At 41.5% G+C, this 19,431-nt stretch overlaps 1 protein-coding gene across 1 annotated transcript in view; it reads left to right on the forward strand.

Moving 5' to 3' along the window:
* Window positions 1-17,331, forward strand: part of cd151l (CD151 antigen, like) — a 70,101-nt gene extending 52,770 nt beyond the window's left edge. Inside the window, exons 7-8 of the mRNA XM_051871446.1 lie at window positions 134-220; window positions 16,498-17,331. Coding sequence (XP_051727406.1) covers window positions 134-220; window positions 16,498-16,557 — 147 coding nt within the window. The 3' untranslated portion in view covers window positions 16,558-17,331. The remainder of the gene's footprint in view (window positions 1-133; window positions 221-16,497) is intronic.
* The last annotated feature ends 2,100 nt before the right edge of the window (window positions 17,332-19,431 follow it).

Here is a 19,431-nt window from a genome sequence, read left to right on the forward strand (position 1 = left end):
AGGAGATGGATCTTGTTCATGTTTTCTCAGCTCTTTGCATTACAATTGGTGCTGATTATTGTGTCAAAATACTTGTCTTACTACTCAAAATATGGTTGACTTGTTTTTGACTTAATCCCATTGTTTTTTTCAGGGTGGCTGCATCACAAAGCTGGAGAACTTCATTCTGAATCACTTGCAGATCATTGGTGCGGTGGGGGTGGGCATAGCCTGTGTGCAGGTCAGCTGAAGCACTGCAGAGTGACATGTACTGTAGCTGAACACTTGCACTTTAGCCTTCCTAAAAATTGTATCATGTACTTGTTTAAATACTACTTAAGCAATGATTCATATATTGACAGATGGTCAGAGTCCTGTCAACCCTGATATACATGGCAGGATGTGTCAAACATGTATTGGTCAGAAGTGAATTTCTGTGCCTGTCACAATAATCACACTTGTGGTCTTTGCACTTGTCTACTTACATGACATATTTCAATACCTTGCACTTTAAATTAAACATCTAAATATCTGTTCAGAAGTTCCTATGTAACAAAAGACAATTTATAACCCTCTGGAGTCAGCAAAGGCGCTAGCACGATCACTTGCATTTATTCCTGATTACAGTGGAAAGTGCGTAATGTGGGCACATCCACGAGTAGCATGGGCTATTCATGTAAATGCCCCCATCACCTCTTTAAAGACGAATAAGCCTTGAGTAAATTTATCTCAGAAGAAGAGTCCAATCTGACACATCTTGATCCAGTGGAGGAAATCATTTCTGAAGAGTAAGTAACTTATTCTTACTTACATTAGTTCATGTATTATTTTTACATAGATATGTGCTCTTTTTACCAGTTGGGCTTACCCAAACTATATTGCCAGAATTAATGTGTGTAATCGAATGAAACGGGTTGAAATCTGAAATATATAGACAGATATATGCAATTTTTCATTACGTTTTAAATGTCGAAAAAAAAAAAGGGGGTAAATTTTGTGCTCTATAATATATTATATAGGACTATCAATTTTTTTATTACATTTTTTAATCGCAATTAATCGCATCCTTTTTGTGCCACCGCATACTTATTGTAAAAAAAAACATACATCATTTTATCTTGTTTAACACGTTTATTTTGTCATCATTTGCTATATTCAGCAAAGTAAACTATCAGATTGAAGGATGATTCTCACAAAACTGTATTTTCTGCCAGCTTTTTTCAAGGTAAATTTTTTCTTTCCAAAAAACTTGGAGACTCCAAAAGGACACCTAATAACCAAATGATATAAGGAGTTGTCCATATAATACATAAATGTATGCACACCAAAGCACACACGTTTTGTTTTGACGTACTGGGGTGCGTTTCCTAAAAGCATCGTTAACCAACTAACATCGCAAGTTCCGTCATTACTAACATTGTTCAACGATTTGGTGTTTCCCGAAACCATAGTTTAAGCGATTATTCGCAAACTGCATTGCAAACTTGTGTGGTTGGAACGACAGCTCTGGAGCTGTGGTTAAAAGCATAGTTCCCTTTCGATACTACACTACGTACTGCGTCGTCTGCCTTTTTAGGCAAGACACAACAGGGGAAACTCCTGTTTTCACCGATTCTGAAGCCTTTTTTAAATCACGCAGTGAAACTGCACGAAGATTGGTTCGCGGAGTTTAAGAAAACTAACCAATGGCAGCACGGCAGATCCGCGTGAGCCAATGGCGAGCTAGCCCGCTCGAGCCCGCCAAAATGGGCGGGGTCTCGGGCTATATAAGCGGCCGTCTCGCCTTGGCAAACTGATTCATTCTCCTTCGCCTAAGCAGATCACATCTCTTTGTTGATCCCGAGACTTGAAGCCGCTTTCTTCCTGCAAGCAGCTGGAATTTGCCGCTGATCAGCTCGCCGCTCTGCCAGCTCGCTGCTCTCGTGCAGCCCTGATCAGCACACTGCCTCATCAGCAGCTGGATCAGTTCGCTGCTCTCAAGCAGCTCTGTCCTCCACGCCACTCTCAAGCAGCCTGGTCAGCGCTTCGCACCCAAGCTGCCCACAGCGCCGAGCGCGTGCTTACGGTGTTCTTCCTTCTGCGGCCGCAGTTGGAAGTTTAAAAGAGCATTTTTCATTAAGCAAATTTTCTGCGGCGTTGTTACAAATGTCGCGCCACGATTGTGGCACGTGCAGAGCCCCTCTGCACGCTGATGACGGGCACAGTGAGTGCGTCCGATGTCTGGGCAAGTCCCACGCAGAAGCCGCGCTCACTGGATCGACCTGCTCTCATTGCGAGAGAATGAGACTTGCCTCTCTGCGCTCGCGGATAGCATTCTTTTCAGAACGCGACTCCACCCCTCGCGCCCTCCCGTTTTCTTCCTCCCAGGAGCCTGTGAGGAAAAAACAGCGGGGCAGAGGATCTCAGCACTCGGATGAAAGTAAGCTCACGTCAGCTCAGGTCCCGCATGCCTCACTTTCTCCACAGAGAGAGCCTTCTCCTGCCCGGACCAGCGGCCCTCTGCCATCGCAAGCGACCTGGTCTCGTTCGGGGGATCTGACGAAGAGCCGCTGGATGACAGTATGTCCCTAGCGGCCTCGGATGCTGAGGATTGGCCGGACTCACACCTCGACTCCGCCCCCTTGCCGTCTCTTGAGCCGATCGATGCCAGGGCTTCTATCGACTCAGAGCTCGTTCGCGTGCTCTCTAAGGTTGTTGAAGTGCTCGGCCTGGAGTGGTCTGTGCCTGAAGAACCAGCACGCAGCCACCTCGACATGTGGTTTTTGCCCGGACGTCGCCAGGCTCCTCCCCAGCAGGCAGCTCCATTCTTCCCTGAAGTACACGAGGAGCTCGCAAAATCATGGCCACCCCGTACTCTGCCCGCCTTCGCTCTTCTGCCTCTCACGCTCTCAACTCGGTTGATGGCGCAGAGCAGAAGGGTTATGACAAACTGCCGCCTCTGGATGAAGCTGTGGCCGCACACCTGTGTCCGTCCGCCGCCATTGGCTGGAAAACCAAGGTCACCCACCCATCCAAGCCGTGTCGCACCACGGCCAGACCACCCTCCAAAATGCCTCATTCAGTTTTCCCGTCGCCCCGTTCAGTTCCTGGCTCTCGAAAAAATGTGTTTTCTGCCTGCACAGAGCCTGTTCAAATGCCCTGGCAGAGCACCGCTGTTATAAACAAACATTCTCAAAAAGAGAGCAATTTTCCTCTTCCACCCCTTATGTGCACCACAGTTCCTCACAGCGACTTGGTGCTCGAACTAATCCAGCCCTTTGCCACCCAGGCCAAGGCCTGGCAGGCCATCCCTGGAGTGTCAACTTGGGTACTACACATAGTAAAACGAGGTTATGTACTTCAGTTCGCTCTGCGGGCCCCGTTATTCAACAGAGTGGTCCAAACCTCAGTAGAGAGCAGGGATGTGCACGTCCTACGCTCCGAACTGAACACTATGCTGGCAAAAGGAGCCCTAGAAATGGTTCCCCCGGCTCTGAGTGAATCAGGCCTCTACAGCCGATACTTCCTCGTTCCCAAAAAGGATGGCAGTCTCAGACCCATCCTTGACCTCAGATATCTGAATCGGGCCCTGATAAAGCGCTCGTTTAAAATGATCACTTTGAAACAGATCTTCTCGCAAATTTGCCCAGGAGACTGGTTCTTTTCCCTGGATCTGAAGGATGCTTACTTTCACATCCAGATAGCCCCCCATCACAGACGATTCTTGAGATTCGCCTTCGAAGGGGTGGCGTATCAATACACGGTCCTTCCGTTCAGGCTGTCTCTGGCTTCCCGCACTTTTACGAAGTGCATGGACGTGGCCCTCTCCCCTCTGAGGCAGATGGGTATACGCATACTCAACTACCTCGACGACTGGCTCGTCCTGGCCCAGTCGGAGACGCAGCTAGTGGCGCACAGATCCCTTCTCCTCAGCCACTTAGAGTGCTTGGGGCTCAGGGTCAATTTTCCAAAGAGCTCTTTATCTCCCAGCCAACGTATCTCGTTCCTGGGAATCAGGGAAGGTGCCCACAAAGTCCTCCTGGTGGCTCTCCTATGGAGGAGCCAACCAAGGTTCTCGGACCTGTCTCAGCTGGCGTCCATGGAGCCATGGCCAATTCCCCTGAGACGAGACATCCTCTCCCAAGCGGGAGGGACGATTTGGCACCCCAAAACCGAGCTGTGGGATCTCCATGTATGGTTTCTAGACGGGAGCCTTCAGACCTCCCTGAAGATGTCCTGAACACTATCTCACAAGCCAGAGCTCCTTCAGCGAGACGTCTCTACTCCCTAAAATGGTCAGTCTTTGCTGCCTGGTGTACAGCCCGGGACAAGGATCCATTTACTTGTGACATATCTTTGATATTGTCTTTCCTTCAGGACTTAATGGATAGGAGCCGTTCTCCCTCTACCCTTACAGTCTATGTTGCAGCCATAGCGGCCTCCCATGCTCCCGTAGTGGGACAGTCAATAGGGAAAAACAACCTTGTTGTTCGTTTCCTAAAAGGGGCTAGGAGGCTGAACACTCCCCACCCCCGCACAGTTCCCACATGGGACCTGTCTGTGGTTTTCAGGGGCCTTAAGGGCCCTCCCTTTGAACCGCTCCAGACTGTCGACTTATGTCCTCTAACGCTAAAAACTGCCTTATTGCTAGCCTTAGCATCGGTAAAGCGAGTGGGAGATTTACAGGCGCTCTCCATGAGCCCCTCCTGTCTTGAGTTCCGGCCTAACGACTCTAAAGTTGTCCTGAAACCGAGACATGGATATGTCCCAAAAGTCCTATCCACACCCTTTAGGGCACAAATGGTCACTCTCTCTGCACTTCCTCCTTCCCAGGATGATCAGGAGTTGAACCTACTCTATCCAGTCAGGGCCCTGAGGACTTATATCGATTGTTCTGCCTCTTTTCGTCAGTCGGAACAACTCTTTGTGTGCTTCGGTGGTCGTACGAAAGGTCTTCCGGTCACAAAGCCCAGGTTATCCAGATGGATAGTCAATGCTATAGCATTCGCTTACTCCTCTTTGGGCCTACAATGCCCCATAGATGTTAGAGCACACTCCACGAGGGGCATGGCCTCTTCTTGGGCATGGTCCACTGGCGTGTCTATTGCGGAAATTTGTGAAGCGGCCGGCTGGGCCTCGCCATCCACCTTTGTCAGATTTTATAATCTAGACGTCCCGGCATTACAAACGCAGGTTCTCTCTGCATAAGCCTCACTAATGTGATCAGCTTATGAGTAATCGTTTATGGCCCTGACCAAAGTCCGGGTAATAACATATTTTTTCCCTTTCCCTATATATGCTCTAGGCCCCAAGGGAGCTCCTAGAATATATAGGAACGGGAGGACGATTATAGTGTCCCCAAGTCCCCTATCTTCCGGGATATGTTATGCTATGTGCATCCGTGCGAGCCCTCCTCAGTGCACTGCGTGATTAAAAAAGGCTTCAGAATCGGTGAAAACAGGAGGGAACCGAGGTTACATTAGTAAATGAGTATGTTTCTTGTTTTTTATGACATATGGACTTATAAATCATTATCTTGAGCAAAATAAGCAAGCTGACATGAAGTACAATGCATATCTTTTATTTTGAATATATACAAATGTCATTTACATATTTTAGTTTGTCAAGAGATTTTAAGCGTTTTTGAAGAGTGTGCATGTGCATACGGGAAAAATGAGAATTACTCCTCAGATGCCATGTCCAAGCAAAATGCCATAGCAAAATATCTAGCATTAATTCAGTCTCAAACGGATTCATTTAAATAAGTTATTACTCCACCACCTGCGTGACATCATTCACCAACGTGGCTGAACGACAAGTTTGCGACAATACGGTTTCGGGAAACAGTCGTGACTAGCTAGTTGATTTGTTCAACGATGTGCCGTACTATGGTAGTGAAGCAGTGAGTTACGTTGTTGTACGGGAAACGCACCCCTGTTCAGTCTGTATTTCACACAGTGTGATGCGTGAGGGCTCTTGCGCACAATGACAGAATATGTTAGTTTTTTTTTTTTTTTTTTTTTTTTTTTTTTTTAAAGCTAAATAGACACTGGAATGAATAATTCACTGAAAACTGGCTCTGAGTAACTGTTCTCTCTGCCATCTCTGATGTAATAAGCCTGGTTTTTTTTTTTACATTAGTGCTACTTTGGACTGATTGTTTGAATGCATTCACTTACATTGAACTGAAAAGTTTCCTGGAGTTTAGCGGCTTTAAATGATCTGATCATTAACAGTGAAGCGAAATTGGTTTAAAGGGTCAGAATAGAAATTTCCACCTACCAGGGTTACAGGTGCTTGCGCCATTGTAGATGCTCAGTGTGATAAACTCCCGACTTCTAAGATCAGCTAACTGTGACGTAAATTACATTATTTACATTATTTGTGTTAAAATTGTAATGTGATTTTGAATTAATCGCATACATTAATGTGTTAACATTGACAGCCTTAATATGATATACAGGTGCTGGTCATATAATTAGAATATCATCAAAAAGTTGATTTATTTGCACTAATTCCATTCAAAAAGTGAAACTTGTATATTATATTAATTCATTACACACAGATAAACATTTGAATTATATCAGTCTGTGTGTAATGAATGAATATAATATACAAGTTTCACTTTTTGAATGGAATTAGTGAAATAAATCAACTTTTTGATAATATTCTAATTATATGACCAGCACCTGTAATATATATAATACAACAAAAATAAATATGAAAAGTAATATGTTTCCACAACATGATGAATGTTAAGCCCTATTCGGACGGGATTAGTTTTACATGGAGAGTTGGGGTAAAGTAATTATTACCAGAGCTTCTCAGTGATTTTAGTCCTGTCCGAATGTGCCATCTCAGTAATCATTATGGAAAAGGTCTGGAAAAATTACCTCGGGTAATATTAATCCCGTCCGAATGTTAATGTCTATGATTGCTGATGTTTTATTATTCAAACGCTTCTCCTTGTGTGTTTTTTGACCTACCTGAGCTACTGTTTGCACATCAATCTTCAGCATGCTTTTATTTCATTTCAATATGGATGGTATAAAAATAAAATTATAAAATTAATAAATAGAGCCAAATCACAAAAAATAAATAAATAATTGCAAAGACTGCCCATTTTAATATCAGTGTCAGGTAAAAGTAAGATGCTTGTCTAGATTTCGCTGCTCACTTATGCAAGTTTATTACAAACAGCCATTTCTATACACTCGTGAAATTTACTTAGGGTTTTTATAATAAATTTAAATATTTTAGCAAATAATAAATTAAAAGACATAGGCTATACGTCATAGCATAGCACATGACCCTCTGTAATAAACATAGAGATGTTAGTGCGTCCGAATCGGTACATGAAATCACAGACATCGAGTGATTAAAAAAAAAAATGGAATTCAAATGTCGTTTGGAAAACTAGTCCCATCCGAATAGGGCTTTATAATATGTTTAGACTAGTGTATACTGTAAAATTTGCAAATATCTGCTCAGATCTAGACAATAATATAATTTTCTGAAATATAGTTGTTCTTGTAATCAGAATGCTCACAGTTGTTTGTATTTTTTTTTACAGTGACCACAACTGGTCCTGCTTACTCAAACTCTCCCATGAGTATGTTTAAGTGATTTTCCTCTTGAGAGTGCTGTAGTAGCTTTCAGGCTGTGAGAGCATTTGTAAACGGTGACAAATACATATGGACAGATGTCAGCATCAGCAAGCTGTACTGCTACATTGGACTGATATTCTACTTAAACATGGTGAAGGTGAGCTTGATCACTGACTACTACTGATGGTGGGGCCGATTTTTTTTCAGTGCAAGAAGCAGCAAACACAAGGAATGGCACAAAGGTTAGTTGCTGTTCACAAGGGTGTAGAATTTATGCTAGGGACATGTCAGCGACTGCTGAATTGCTCTTAGCAATACTTTTGATTAAACAATTATAATATATTGATGTAATCACTGTTGTAATTTTGGCCACATCTGAAATGGGTCATACCATTGACATTACCTGAGAAGTCAAAGTACGTACGTTAGAAAATTGTACTTTTTTAAGGACTGCCATTTAGTGCATGGACAGAGTAAGATATGTGTTTAAAACATAGCCTACGTCCACAGTTCAGCTGAATGAAAATAAGATAAGTGCGTGCTGTTTATCTGTCAATCAGATGTTTGTTTCTACAGCAACAGTAGACTCCCAGTCATGTTTCCTTTTAGAATCATCATCGGTTCAATTAAATTTTTATATTAAAATAAAGTGAAGTACAGTGTCTCATCACCTTGATAGGCCCATTTGCCTCCCCAGGTTTGAAACACATCAATATTCATGGCTATTGTTCATGGTCCCTCTCATTCGGCCTTTCTAACTTTGTAAGACCTACCTGTGAGGTAAGATTCAAACCAGCAAAGTGGAGTTCCAGTGATGCCCAGTGATTAGAGTGTGGAAAGAAGGATATGATGACAGTGTTGAAAGCCGCAGATGGTCTAGCAGAATGAGAACTGATGATTTGGAATCAGCTCTTGCAATCCGTAGAGCTTCAGTAATTGATAGCAAGACAGTCTCGGTTTAGTGTCTGCTTTTAAATCCTGATTGGTTATCGTCCAGCTGGTTGTTCTGTGAAATGAAAATGATTCCTGGTTGAAAATGACTTGTTCGCGTGTTTTCAATGGAGGAGAGTCAGGTCTGTAACTTTCTACAAGTGCAGTGATTAATGTCGTTTTTTTTTTTTTTTTTTTTTTTTTTTTTAAAGCAGTGTGGTTACCTGAGCCTTCTTGAATTCAGTGGGGGAAAATGCCTGTGAGGAGAGATGTGTTGTTGATGTGTGTAAGTAATGGCAGAAGTGTGGGAGAAATGGCTTGTAGGGGATGGGGTTTAGGTTGCAGGTGGCTGGGTGGCTGGAGAGAAGTTGTTTAGAGATAACGACTTCTGTGAGAGGAAGAGGAGATTATTAACTGTGGGTGTGGTTGGTTTGAGTTCCTGGGTGTGTGATGCTGAGAAACTGACTGCTGATGGTTACAGTTTTGTATGTAAAGTTAGCAAAATCATCAGCTGTTAAAGAGAGGGGCAGAGGAGAAAATTGAACGTTTTGACAGAAGCTGTGTCAGAAGCGCTGTTGATATGTTTTGGAAATATAAAGTTTTGGCAGTGTGAACTTTGACAGAAAAAGATGAGAGCAAAGACTTATACATACTGAGGTAAGCTGAATCTTTGTCTTCTGTTCCAGATATATACCACATTAATATTTTATTTTACTTATTATTTTCTTAGTTTACTTATTTAAATGTTCTTTCTGTTCTCAAGTCATATGTATGTGTGTACCAAGAGCTCCTGTAGAAAACCACAACAAATTCCTTGTGTGTTTGTGCACACCTGGCGAATAAAGCTCATTCTGATTCTGATTTTAATTTGTGCCATTTTTTTCTCTGCTGAGTTTGGTCTGATGTTCACGGAGAACATCAGATAAACAGGGGTTAGAGGGAGTAGCACACGAGAGGACAGATATTATCTAGAAAGGATGTTAGAGTACAGAATAAAGTCTCTGTGGTATCATTCACATCTAGTGATGATAATTGGGTGAGGGAGGGAAGGGAGGGTGACACAACAGAAGAAAGGTGGGAGGGAGAAAAGTAACTTAGGTTTCATCTGAATGAAATTGGCAGAGGTTGTATGAAAGAAGTAAGTTGTAAATTAAAAGTGATTAGGAAGTGATCAGAAATGTGCAGAGGTTTACCCAAAGCATTTCTGTGATACAGTTGCATATACGGTGCATCCGGAAAGTATTCACAGCGCTTCACTTTTTCCACATTTTGTTATGTTACAGCCTTATTCCAAAAGGGATTAAATTCATTATTTTCCTCAAAATTTTACAGCTCAGGTGCATCCTGTTTCCACTGATCATCTTTGAGATGTTTCTACAACTTGAATGGAGTCCACCTATGGTAAATTCAGTTGATTGGACATGATTTGGAAAGGCACACACCTGTCTATGTAAGGTCCCACAGTTAACAGTGCATGTCAGAGCACAAACCAAGCCATGAAGCCCAAGGAATTGACTGTAGACCTCCGAGACAGGATTGTATCAAGGCAAAGATCTGGGGAAGGGTACAGAAAAATTTCTGCCGCATTAAAGGTCCCAATGAGTACAGTGGCCTCCATCATCCGTAAATGGAAGATGTTTGGAATCACCAGGACTCTTTCTAGAACGGGCCGCCCGGCCAAACTGAGCGATCGGGGGAGAAGGGCCATAGTCAGGGAGGTGACCCGATGACAGAGTCACTCTGACAGAGCTCCAGCATTTCTCTGTGGAGAGAGGAGAACCTTCCAGAAGAACAACCATCTCTGCAGCACTCCACCAATCAGGCCTGTATGGTAGAGTGTCCAGACGGAAGCCACTCCTCAGTAAAAGCTACATGACAGCCCACCTGGAGGACTCTCAGACCATGAGAAACACAATTCTCTGATCTGATGAAACAAAGATTGAACTCTTCGGCCTGAATAGCAAGTGTAATGTCTGGAGGAAACCAGGCACCACTTATCACCTGGCAATACCATCCCTACAGTGAAGCATGGTGGTGGCAGCATCATGCTGTGGGGATGTTTTTCAGAGGCAGGAACTGGGAGACTAGTAAGGATCGAGGGAAAGATGAATTCAGCAATGTACAGAGACATCCTTGATGAAAACATGCTCCAGAGCGCTCTGGACCTCAGACTGGGGCGAAGGTTCATCTTCCCACAGGACAACGACCCTAAGCACACAGCCAAGATAACAAAGGAGTGGCTACGGGACAACTCTGTGAATGTCCTTGAGTGGCCCAGCCAGAGCCTAGACTTAAACAAGATTGAACATCTCTGGAGTGATCTGAAAATGGCTGTGCACCGACGCTTCCAACCTGATGGAGCTTGAGAGGTCCTGCAAAGAAGAATGGGAGAAACTGGTCAAAAATACGTGTGCCATGCTTGTAGCATCATACTCAAAAAGACTTGAGGCTGTAATTGGTGCCAAAGGTGCTTCAACAAAGTATTTTTTCTGTTTTTTATTTTTAATAAATTTGCAAAGATTTCAAACAAACTTCTTTCACATTGTCATTATATGTTATTTTTTGTAGAATTTTGAGGAAAATAATTAATTTAATCCCTCTTGAAATAAGGCTGTAAAATAACAAAATGTGGAAAAAGTAAAGTGCTGTGAATACTTCCCGGATGCACTGTATAGATGAGGTCAAACTGGTTGCCTGATTTATGATTGCTTCTGTTGGTACATCATTGAAGATTAAAAGAGGCTAGGAGAGAGTGGAAATATGCAACATAGGGCTTTTCCAGGTGGATGTTGAATTCACAGAAGACTACAAGTGGACTGCTGTCCTCAGGGAATGAGAACTGCAGCACATCCAGCTCTTCTAGAAAGTCACTAATTTGACTTGTATGGGGATAACTGACTACAATATGCAGTTTTACAGGAAGTGTCACAGTAACAACATGAAATTTAAACAAATTTTTGTTGCATAGCGGAGTAAGCGTTTCAAAAAAACCCTGGTGTGAGGGAAAGAGAATTTGTCAGAGAGCAGCAGGGGGGGTTGCTGTGTCCTCTGGTCAAATCCAGATCTTGTTCAAGCTCAAGATAATACGAGCTGACTGAGTATCAAAGGCAGGAATAAAGTGTGCTTTACTGACAGCTGACTGATTATTCCAGAGGCCCACAGAAAAAGAAAGCGGTGCACTTGAAGAGATGCAGATAGGATGCGTCATTTTCTATGAGTGATGTTAGAGTGTTTTTTGTTGAGAGACAACAGGAATGTACTGGAAACATATTGAATGTGGAAAAGGAGAGTGTAGAAAAGAATGTAGGAAAAAAGATACTTGAGTGCCTTGTCAGTGTCCTTGCTTGGTGGGCTCGTGCAGGTGGAGTCGCAGGTTTTTACCTGGTCGGTCTTCACACGAGGGGGACTGAACATGAGGGCTAATGTTCCAGCGCACGGATTCCAATTAAATATACAGCTTGTCAAGCTTGAATGAATAGAGCTGCCTTTCTAATTAGCAGACCAAAAACCTATAGCAGGCGAATGATTCAAATCAGTTCCCCACTTAAGCGCAATAGACAAACAATGCAAATAACAAAATCTTTTTCGTATTCCACTTACAAATAGATACAATCAACCAACAAATAAAAAACAAAACAAAAACAAATATAGCTGCAAGCAGCAATACGGGGCCAAGCCCCAGAAGGGACAGTAGCGCAATACGGAGCAGGAAGAGCAAAAACAACAGAAATTGAACGTACATGCAGAACAGCTGGTTCAGAAGCACAGGTGGGAATGAACTCAAAATTAATAGAAGTTCAGATGAGAATGAACACAGAATGAACTAAAAACACTTGTATCTAATCCAAGAGGAATAAAGAGTAGTACAATGCTTATTTGGATAATAAAGGAATCAAATTGAATCATTATACACAATTGTATAAAGTCACCCCACACAGAATTTGAACCCACAACCTCTGGGTCCGGTGTCCATTTCTCATCTCATTGCACTACTAGGCAGGTGAACATTCACCCCACTGCGGAAGTTCATTTCGCATTTTATTTATTAAAAAACAAAGAGAGTATTTGCTGTCTTAGCCAATAGGCCTACAATTAACTTTTATAACAAGATTCTGTCGAAATGTCCAAACCTATTAAACGAAAGGAAAATCTATCAATGGTTTATAAAGTATTTTTTCAAGATATTTTAAAATGTTTGCTGCATGGTTAAAAATACTGATGCTATTCCTGAGAGGAAAAAAGATATGTCACATATACGTCGCATTTTATTATTACATTCAGAAATAATTTATCGGTAAATAAAATAAAATGTTTACAAATAGCCTAGCCTATAATATATAATATAATTATAATGTTTGTAAACATAAATTATGAACAAAACTGCCCTATTTTATTTTACCACAAAACCTCTAAAGTTAATTCAGGCTATATGTCAAGCCAAAACGATTTTTTTTTTTAATTCTCTGTTCTTTTTTTAAAGCCATTGCAGCTTCTATTGCTATATTCAAGGCGAGAAACAGGTTTATTTATTAGAAATAAAATTAAATAAGATAAAATAAGTTAAACTGAAGCCTACCTTTCTCATTCGGCACGGTTTCCATTTTCGAGACGAATGCTAAACTATTATTTATTATGTAAGCTTTATACTTCACTCGCATTATCGACATCATCCTTCACATAACAGCACAGTCAGGCGGTGGTCATGGGTGGTAAACGGCAGATTGTATTACAGAATTGAACTGAGCAGTGTAACGTTTTTATATGTTTGGTTGATTGTATTTTACAAACCCGATTCCAAAAAAAATTGGGACACTGTACAAATTGTGAATAAAAAAGGAATGCAATGATGTGGAAGTTTCAAATTTCAATATTTTATTCAGAATACAACATAGATGACATATCAAATGTTTAAACTGAGAAAATGTATCATTTTAAGGGAAAAATAAGTTGATTTTAAATTTCATGGCATCAACACATCTCAAAAAAGTTGGGACAAGGCCATGTTTACCACTGTGTGGCATCCCCTCTTCTTTTTATAACAGTCTGCAAACATCTGGGGACTGAGGAGACAAGTTGCTCAAGTTTAGGAATAGGAATGTTGTCCCATTCTTGTCTAATACAGGCTTCTAGTTGCTCAACTGTCTTAGGTCTTCTTTGTCGCATCTTCCTCTTTATGATGCGCCAAATGTTTTCTATGGGTGAAAGATCTGGACTGCAGGCTGGCCATTTCAGTACCCGGATCCTTCTTCTACGCAGCCGTGATGTTGTAATTGATGCAGTATGTGGTCTGGCATTGTCATGTTGGAAAATGCAAGGTCTTCCCTGAAAGAGACGAAGTCTGGATGGGAGCATATGTTGTTCTAGAACTTGGATATACCTTTCAGCATTGGTGGTGCCCTTCCAGATGTGTAAGCTGCCCATGCCACACGCACTCATGCAACCCCATACCATCAGAGATGCAGGCTTCTGAACTGAGCGCTGATAACAACTTGGGTTGTCCTTGTCCTCTTTAGTCCGGATGACATGGCGTCCCAGTTTTCCAAAAAGAACTTCAAATTTTGATTCGTCTGACCACAGAACAGTTTTTCACTTTGCCACAGTCCATTTTAAATGAGCCTTGGCCCAGAGAAAACGCCTGCACTTCTGGATCATGTTTAGATATGGCTTCTTTTTTGACCTATAGAGTTTTAGCCGGCAACAGCGAATGGCACGGTGGATTGTGTTCACTGACAATGTTTTCTGGAAGTATTCCTGAGCCCATGTTGTGATTTCCATTACAGTAGCATTCCTGTATGTGATGCAGTGCCGTCTAAGGGCCCGAAGATCACGGGCATCCAGTATGGTTTTCCGGCCTTGACCCTTACGCACAGAGATTGTTCCAGATTCTCTGAATCTTTGGATGATATTATGCACTGTAGATGATGATAACTTCAAACTCTTTGAATTCAAATTTTTCTCTGAGAAACTCCTTTCTGATATTGCTACACTATTTTTCGCCACAGCATTGGGGGAATTGGTGATCCTCTGCCCATCTTGACTTCTGAGAGACACTGCCACTCTGAGAGTCTCTTTTTATACCCAATCATGTTGCCAATTGACCTAATAAGTTGCAAATTGGTCCTCCAGCTGTTCCTTATATGTACATTTAACTTTTCCGGCCTCTTATTGCTACCTGTCCCAACTTTTTTGGAATGTGTAGCTCTCATGAAATCCAAAATAAGCCAATATTTGGCATGACATTTCAAAATGTCTCACTTTCAACATTTGATATGTTATCTATATTCTATTGTGAATAAAATATAAGTTTATGAGATTTGTAAATTATTGCATTCCTTTTTTATTCACAATTTGTACAGTGTCCCAACTTTTTTGGAATCGGGTTTGTATTAGGCTATTTTGATTACCCTACAATAGTCACTTTACAGTTACTGCTATCATAAAAATACACTTAGTTGTAAGTTTGAAATTCTACATATGGCACATATATGTTCACCAACAACAACAAATATTCAACAACAAATATTTTAGCAAAATGTATATTTTAGTCAGAATTATTGCTCTCCTATTCTATTGCGCTTCATCTGTTTGGCACACATGTGCGCAGCGGTGCTCATTCATAGTTTGTGCTTGCAGAAGGCTCATCCACTCCTGACAGCAAAATGGAAATATTTTCTTGACTTTCTAACATTTACAGATGGAGAATGTATGTCTGTGAAATGTAAGTTGTGCTCTGAGGAAATTATTGGATGTCACTTCAGCTTAAAGATTATTAATAGCCTAGAGGTATGTTTGTTCCCACCAATCTCTGCACAAGTTAAGGTTACGTTTGATGACGAAAGCACTGACGAAAGCACGTTAGTGCCAGCCCTCCCAGAACCCAAAGAGATTGCATTGCCTGCAGTTCAAAAAAAATGCTTTGAATGGAAGTCTACAAGAACAAGTGAAATCGCCCAAAAAGAGGTGGTACTCCACAGAACGTGACTTGACGCTGATTGGACTATATATCCAGAGGCAGTATAACAGTCTAAGCAGTGACAGCTAGCATAACACTGTGGTTGAACGTGATTGAAAAAATCTGTCCCTTTCTCACTTTGGTGGTGCGTCACCCTATCGCCCTAAGAAAGAAACCGCCCCTGAGTGGCTAAAGTTACCATTGTTTCTTACTGTACTCGCGGAGACCAGAGCCATGACATTATTTTCATTTTTACCCCAAAAACACTTGCAGTCTGTATAATTCACAAACACATCTTCATTCTTATTGAGTCTCTCCAACATTTTGTAGCTTTAGCCAAGTTAGCCGTGCAGCCGTTATCAAACTCATTCAGAATCGAATGATAGCAAACATCCATAAGATACATGCCGTACCTACGTGATCTGATATGCTGCATCACGAACAGTTTGTAATGATCCATTTTGAGAGTTATATTTGCTGTGTCAGACTGTTTAAAAGAATTGTAAGAATAAAATAAAGTTAGAGTTTCATTTAAAGATAATATGAATGTTTGCAACTGCTTTTTATCAATTATTATAAGCACCGCAATTTATAAATTGTCTTTTGTTACATAGAAACTTGTACACAGACATTTAGAAGTTTATTTTAAAGTGCAAAGTATTGAAAATAAAGCTCAGTAAAAATAATTCAGTGCTTGCATTTTTACAATATGTAGTGTGTCCAATCGGGTAATCAAAAGTCCTACACACACCTGTAGTCTTCACACCCCCTTGAACACTTAAAATACAGGAAATGCGTCATGTAAGTAGACAAGACGGTCTAGTGCAAAGACCGCAAGTATGAATATTGAGACAGTCCCATAAATGCATGGTCACATCCTGCCATGTCAATCCGGGGTGACAGGATCCTGATGACCCATCAATCTACAGGGAGTGACGGGTCATAAATCAGGGGCCATAAATCATCTATTTTTGCAATGGCAGTATGTACAGTTTGATATTATATGGAATTGTATTAATATCAATATTTTTCTCTCATACAATCTTTCAGATTTTCGGCATGTTTTTCACCTGCTGTCTGTACAGGAGTCTGAAAGCAGAGCCATACTGAAGAGGGACAGCTCAACTGGAGCATTAATCAATGACCATCATCCTCCATGCCATTTTTGTTTCACAAAATTTTAAAGAAGTATGTAGTTTATGCAGCACTATAGTGGCACCTAGCAGATTTTACAAGCATATTTTTAAATACCTTTCACGTATCCTGCCTCCCCTAACTCAAACATCACCAATACATCTCAAATGGGTGCTTATGAAGGCATGTCTCAACAGGTAAAAGTAGGCTATTTTCAATAAAAGTATATATTAGGAATACTTTTAGCTGTGTTGCTATGTGTCAATTAAGCAAATGAGTAGACTGTCTAGAGCGAATGCAAGTGTCTTGCTTATAATAAATCCATCCAAAATATCTGCGACAGGTGCATTTTTTGACATGATGTTCCACAATGGTTTGAGGTGGTCTACACTGGACACATCAAAGTAAACATTATAAACGGATACATTTGTGTTTCTGAACAGCTGCATGATGATCCTGTATGGTATTGAAGCGTCCAAATTTTTGCTTGCACTTCTGTAACCAAATTTGTAATTTTTTCTGTAATTTTGTCTGGCTAAACATCTTCTCGCTCTGCCTGCCACTGTAGCCACTCCACTCTCACTATAGGTTGTGCTGGAAATAGATTGACAGATCTGAGCAGACCGCTGTCAATGTTTAATGATTCCTGGGAGGCTTGATGTTTACATTTTTCGGGGAGATAAACCCATGAATGGCATGCTAATAGTAGTCAATGAACAATAAACTGGGTTAAGTATTTTAACATAAAAACTTGCATACTTCACCTTTAAACAGAAAGGAAACAACTGAGGGATCTGCAGAGCATGTCAGATTCGGATCATCAAATAATTCCAACTACACACAAGCATTGACACACATATCCAGGAATAAATATACAGTTTATGATTTTATGATCATTCACACATTTAAAGTACTACTGAGCTAGAAAGTTAATTTAAATCCTTTATCTAAATTACTTTATTCTTATTGATTCAATGGATTTTAATAACTTAAATTCTGGACTGTATTTTGAAACCTTGTATGTACCTGTTTTTTGTTTTGTTTTTTTATTTCTTTGTGTGTGTGTACTCCCAAATCCTCAATCAAAATATAAAATCTCTGCCACAAAACCTTTTGTTTTTGGTCCATTTAATGCTGCTGTGTAATTTATGCACCGCTACACCACTAGCAGCAACAAGCACAATTGCAAAAGTTGAAGTATAAACAACAGGTCTTTGATTTAAAAGGACTTTGATTTAAAAAAAAAAAAAAAAAAAAAAACATGTTAAAGTGTGCTTATATACATATAATTCTGACATGTGGACTTCTGGTTGATGTGTGAGGAGTAGCTGCATTTCGCTTGCGCTCCCCCAGTTTTCATTTTAAAGTTTCTTTTTTAGCCCATCAGTGACTTGATAACCCAGTTTATCGGTCAGCTTACTACACTGAAACTTTCTGGGTGAAAATGGCATCGAAATCTAAACACAAGAAAGCCGAAGTTAAAGCCATCATGAAGCGGAAGTTGCGATTGTCTTTTCTTCCTTACTGTGACATCTATCCGAGTGAAACGGCATCTGAAATGAGAGGGCGGGACATGATTTCGTCCTTCGGGAATTGATTGTATCATTGGAAGTTGGGCGTTGCTAACAAAATGGAGGCAGATCTGAATGCCCGTTTGCAGTCAGTGGGGGATTTCTCTCCACCGGACTCACTGCGAGCACCCTCACGTACATTACTGTAAGAACTTTATTTATTGAGGATGACAAAGATGGTCAACGGCACTAAACAGCGAGAGAGCGCCCACGAGAGAGACTGACTGACGGTGCGTGTCCGTTGATGCGGTGCAAGCGTTTTCGGTTCATTCCTATAGAAGTTGAGCTTCTCGCTCGCGTGTAAGTTAAACGTGATGCTCAACTTCCATAGGAATGAATCTAAAAACGCTCTGGTCGCTTGCTCTGCTTCAGTGGACACGCAGCCTGACTGACTGAGTGTGTCCTCCATCAGGTTCTTTTCAATGTTTGAGGGTACTGTACACCCCAATGACTAGCATCAGCCCCAGCGACAGCATTCTCCCCTTACATCACTGGATCTGCTGGCAGTTCCAGATAGCTCCACCCTCACGCCATAGCATGTCACAGGAAGAGGCAATGAGTTGTTTTGAGGGGGGAGGGGAGGTTAATGTTTTTGATTAAAGATTACGAGGGCACATGAATTTTAAAATAATAAAGTGCATGGATAAATTATTAATAATAAATACTACAATATTCCATAAAAAAGTAAGAGTTGTCAAATTTGATTTCATGCCGACTTTAAGAAAGATGAAGCACAGGCTAGCGGGAGCTCAACAGATATTGCCACCCTGACGACGCTGCTGGAAGAACACAGAGCGGCATTGTCTTCACAATTTAAATCAGCATTTTCCACCTTGGAAGCGAGGCTGGACAAATTACACACAACGTTGAACGACCACGAACAGAGACTTCTCTCACTCTCAGCAGACAAAGAGTAGCAAAACTTATAGACAGTCCTTAAGAGCCAGCAAAGAATTAGTCTCACTTTGTTAGGTAGTGTAACTTAGCGCATCTAAGATAGATATAAGCGGTACTTGCATGAGTTTGCGTGCTGGGTTTCAAAAAGATACATGTGAAGATTCAGTGCGTCCGTGGCTGCAGTTCGTTGGCTTCTTCCCGTCTCCGTGGGAAGTTTGAACTGGGAACTTGAAAGTTTGTTTTGCCGAAGTTGGTCGTCCCGAAGAGGAGAGGAGTGCGTGATGGGAGCACAGTCGCCGAGACGTCCGGGAGAGACGTGCGTGAGATGGCGAGAGACAATCGAGAGACAAAGGAACATGCGTGTGGTTGTCTTTTAAGGACA

The sequence above is a fragment of the Ctenopharyngodon idella genome, chromosome 18 (genome assembly GCF_019924925.1).
Source record: "Ctenopharyngodon idella isolate HZGC_01 chromosome 18, HZGC01, whole genome shotgun sequence".
In the NCBI taxonomy this organism is placed as follows: Eukaryota; Metazoa; Chordata; class Actinopteri; order Cypriniformes; family Xenocyprididae; genus Ctenopharyngodon; species Ctenopharyngodon idella.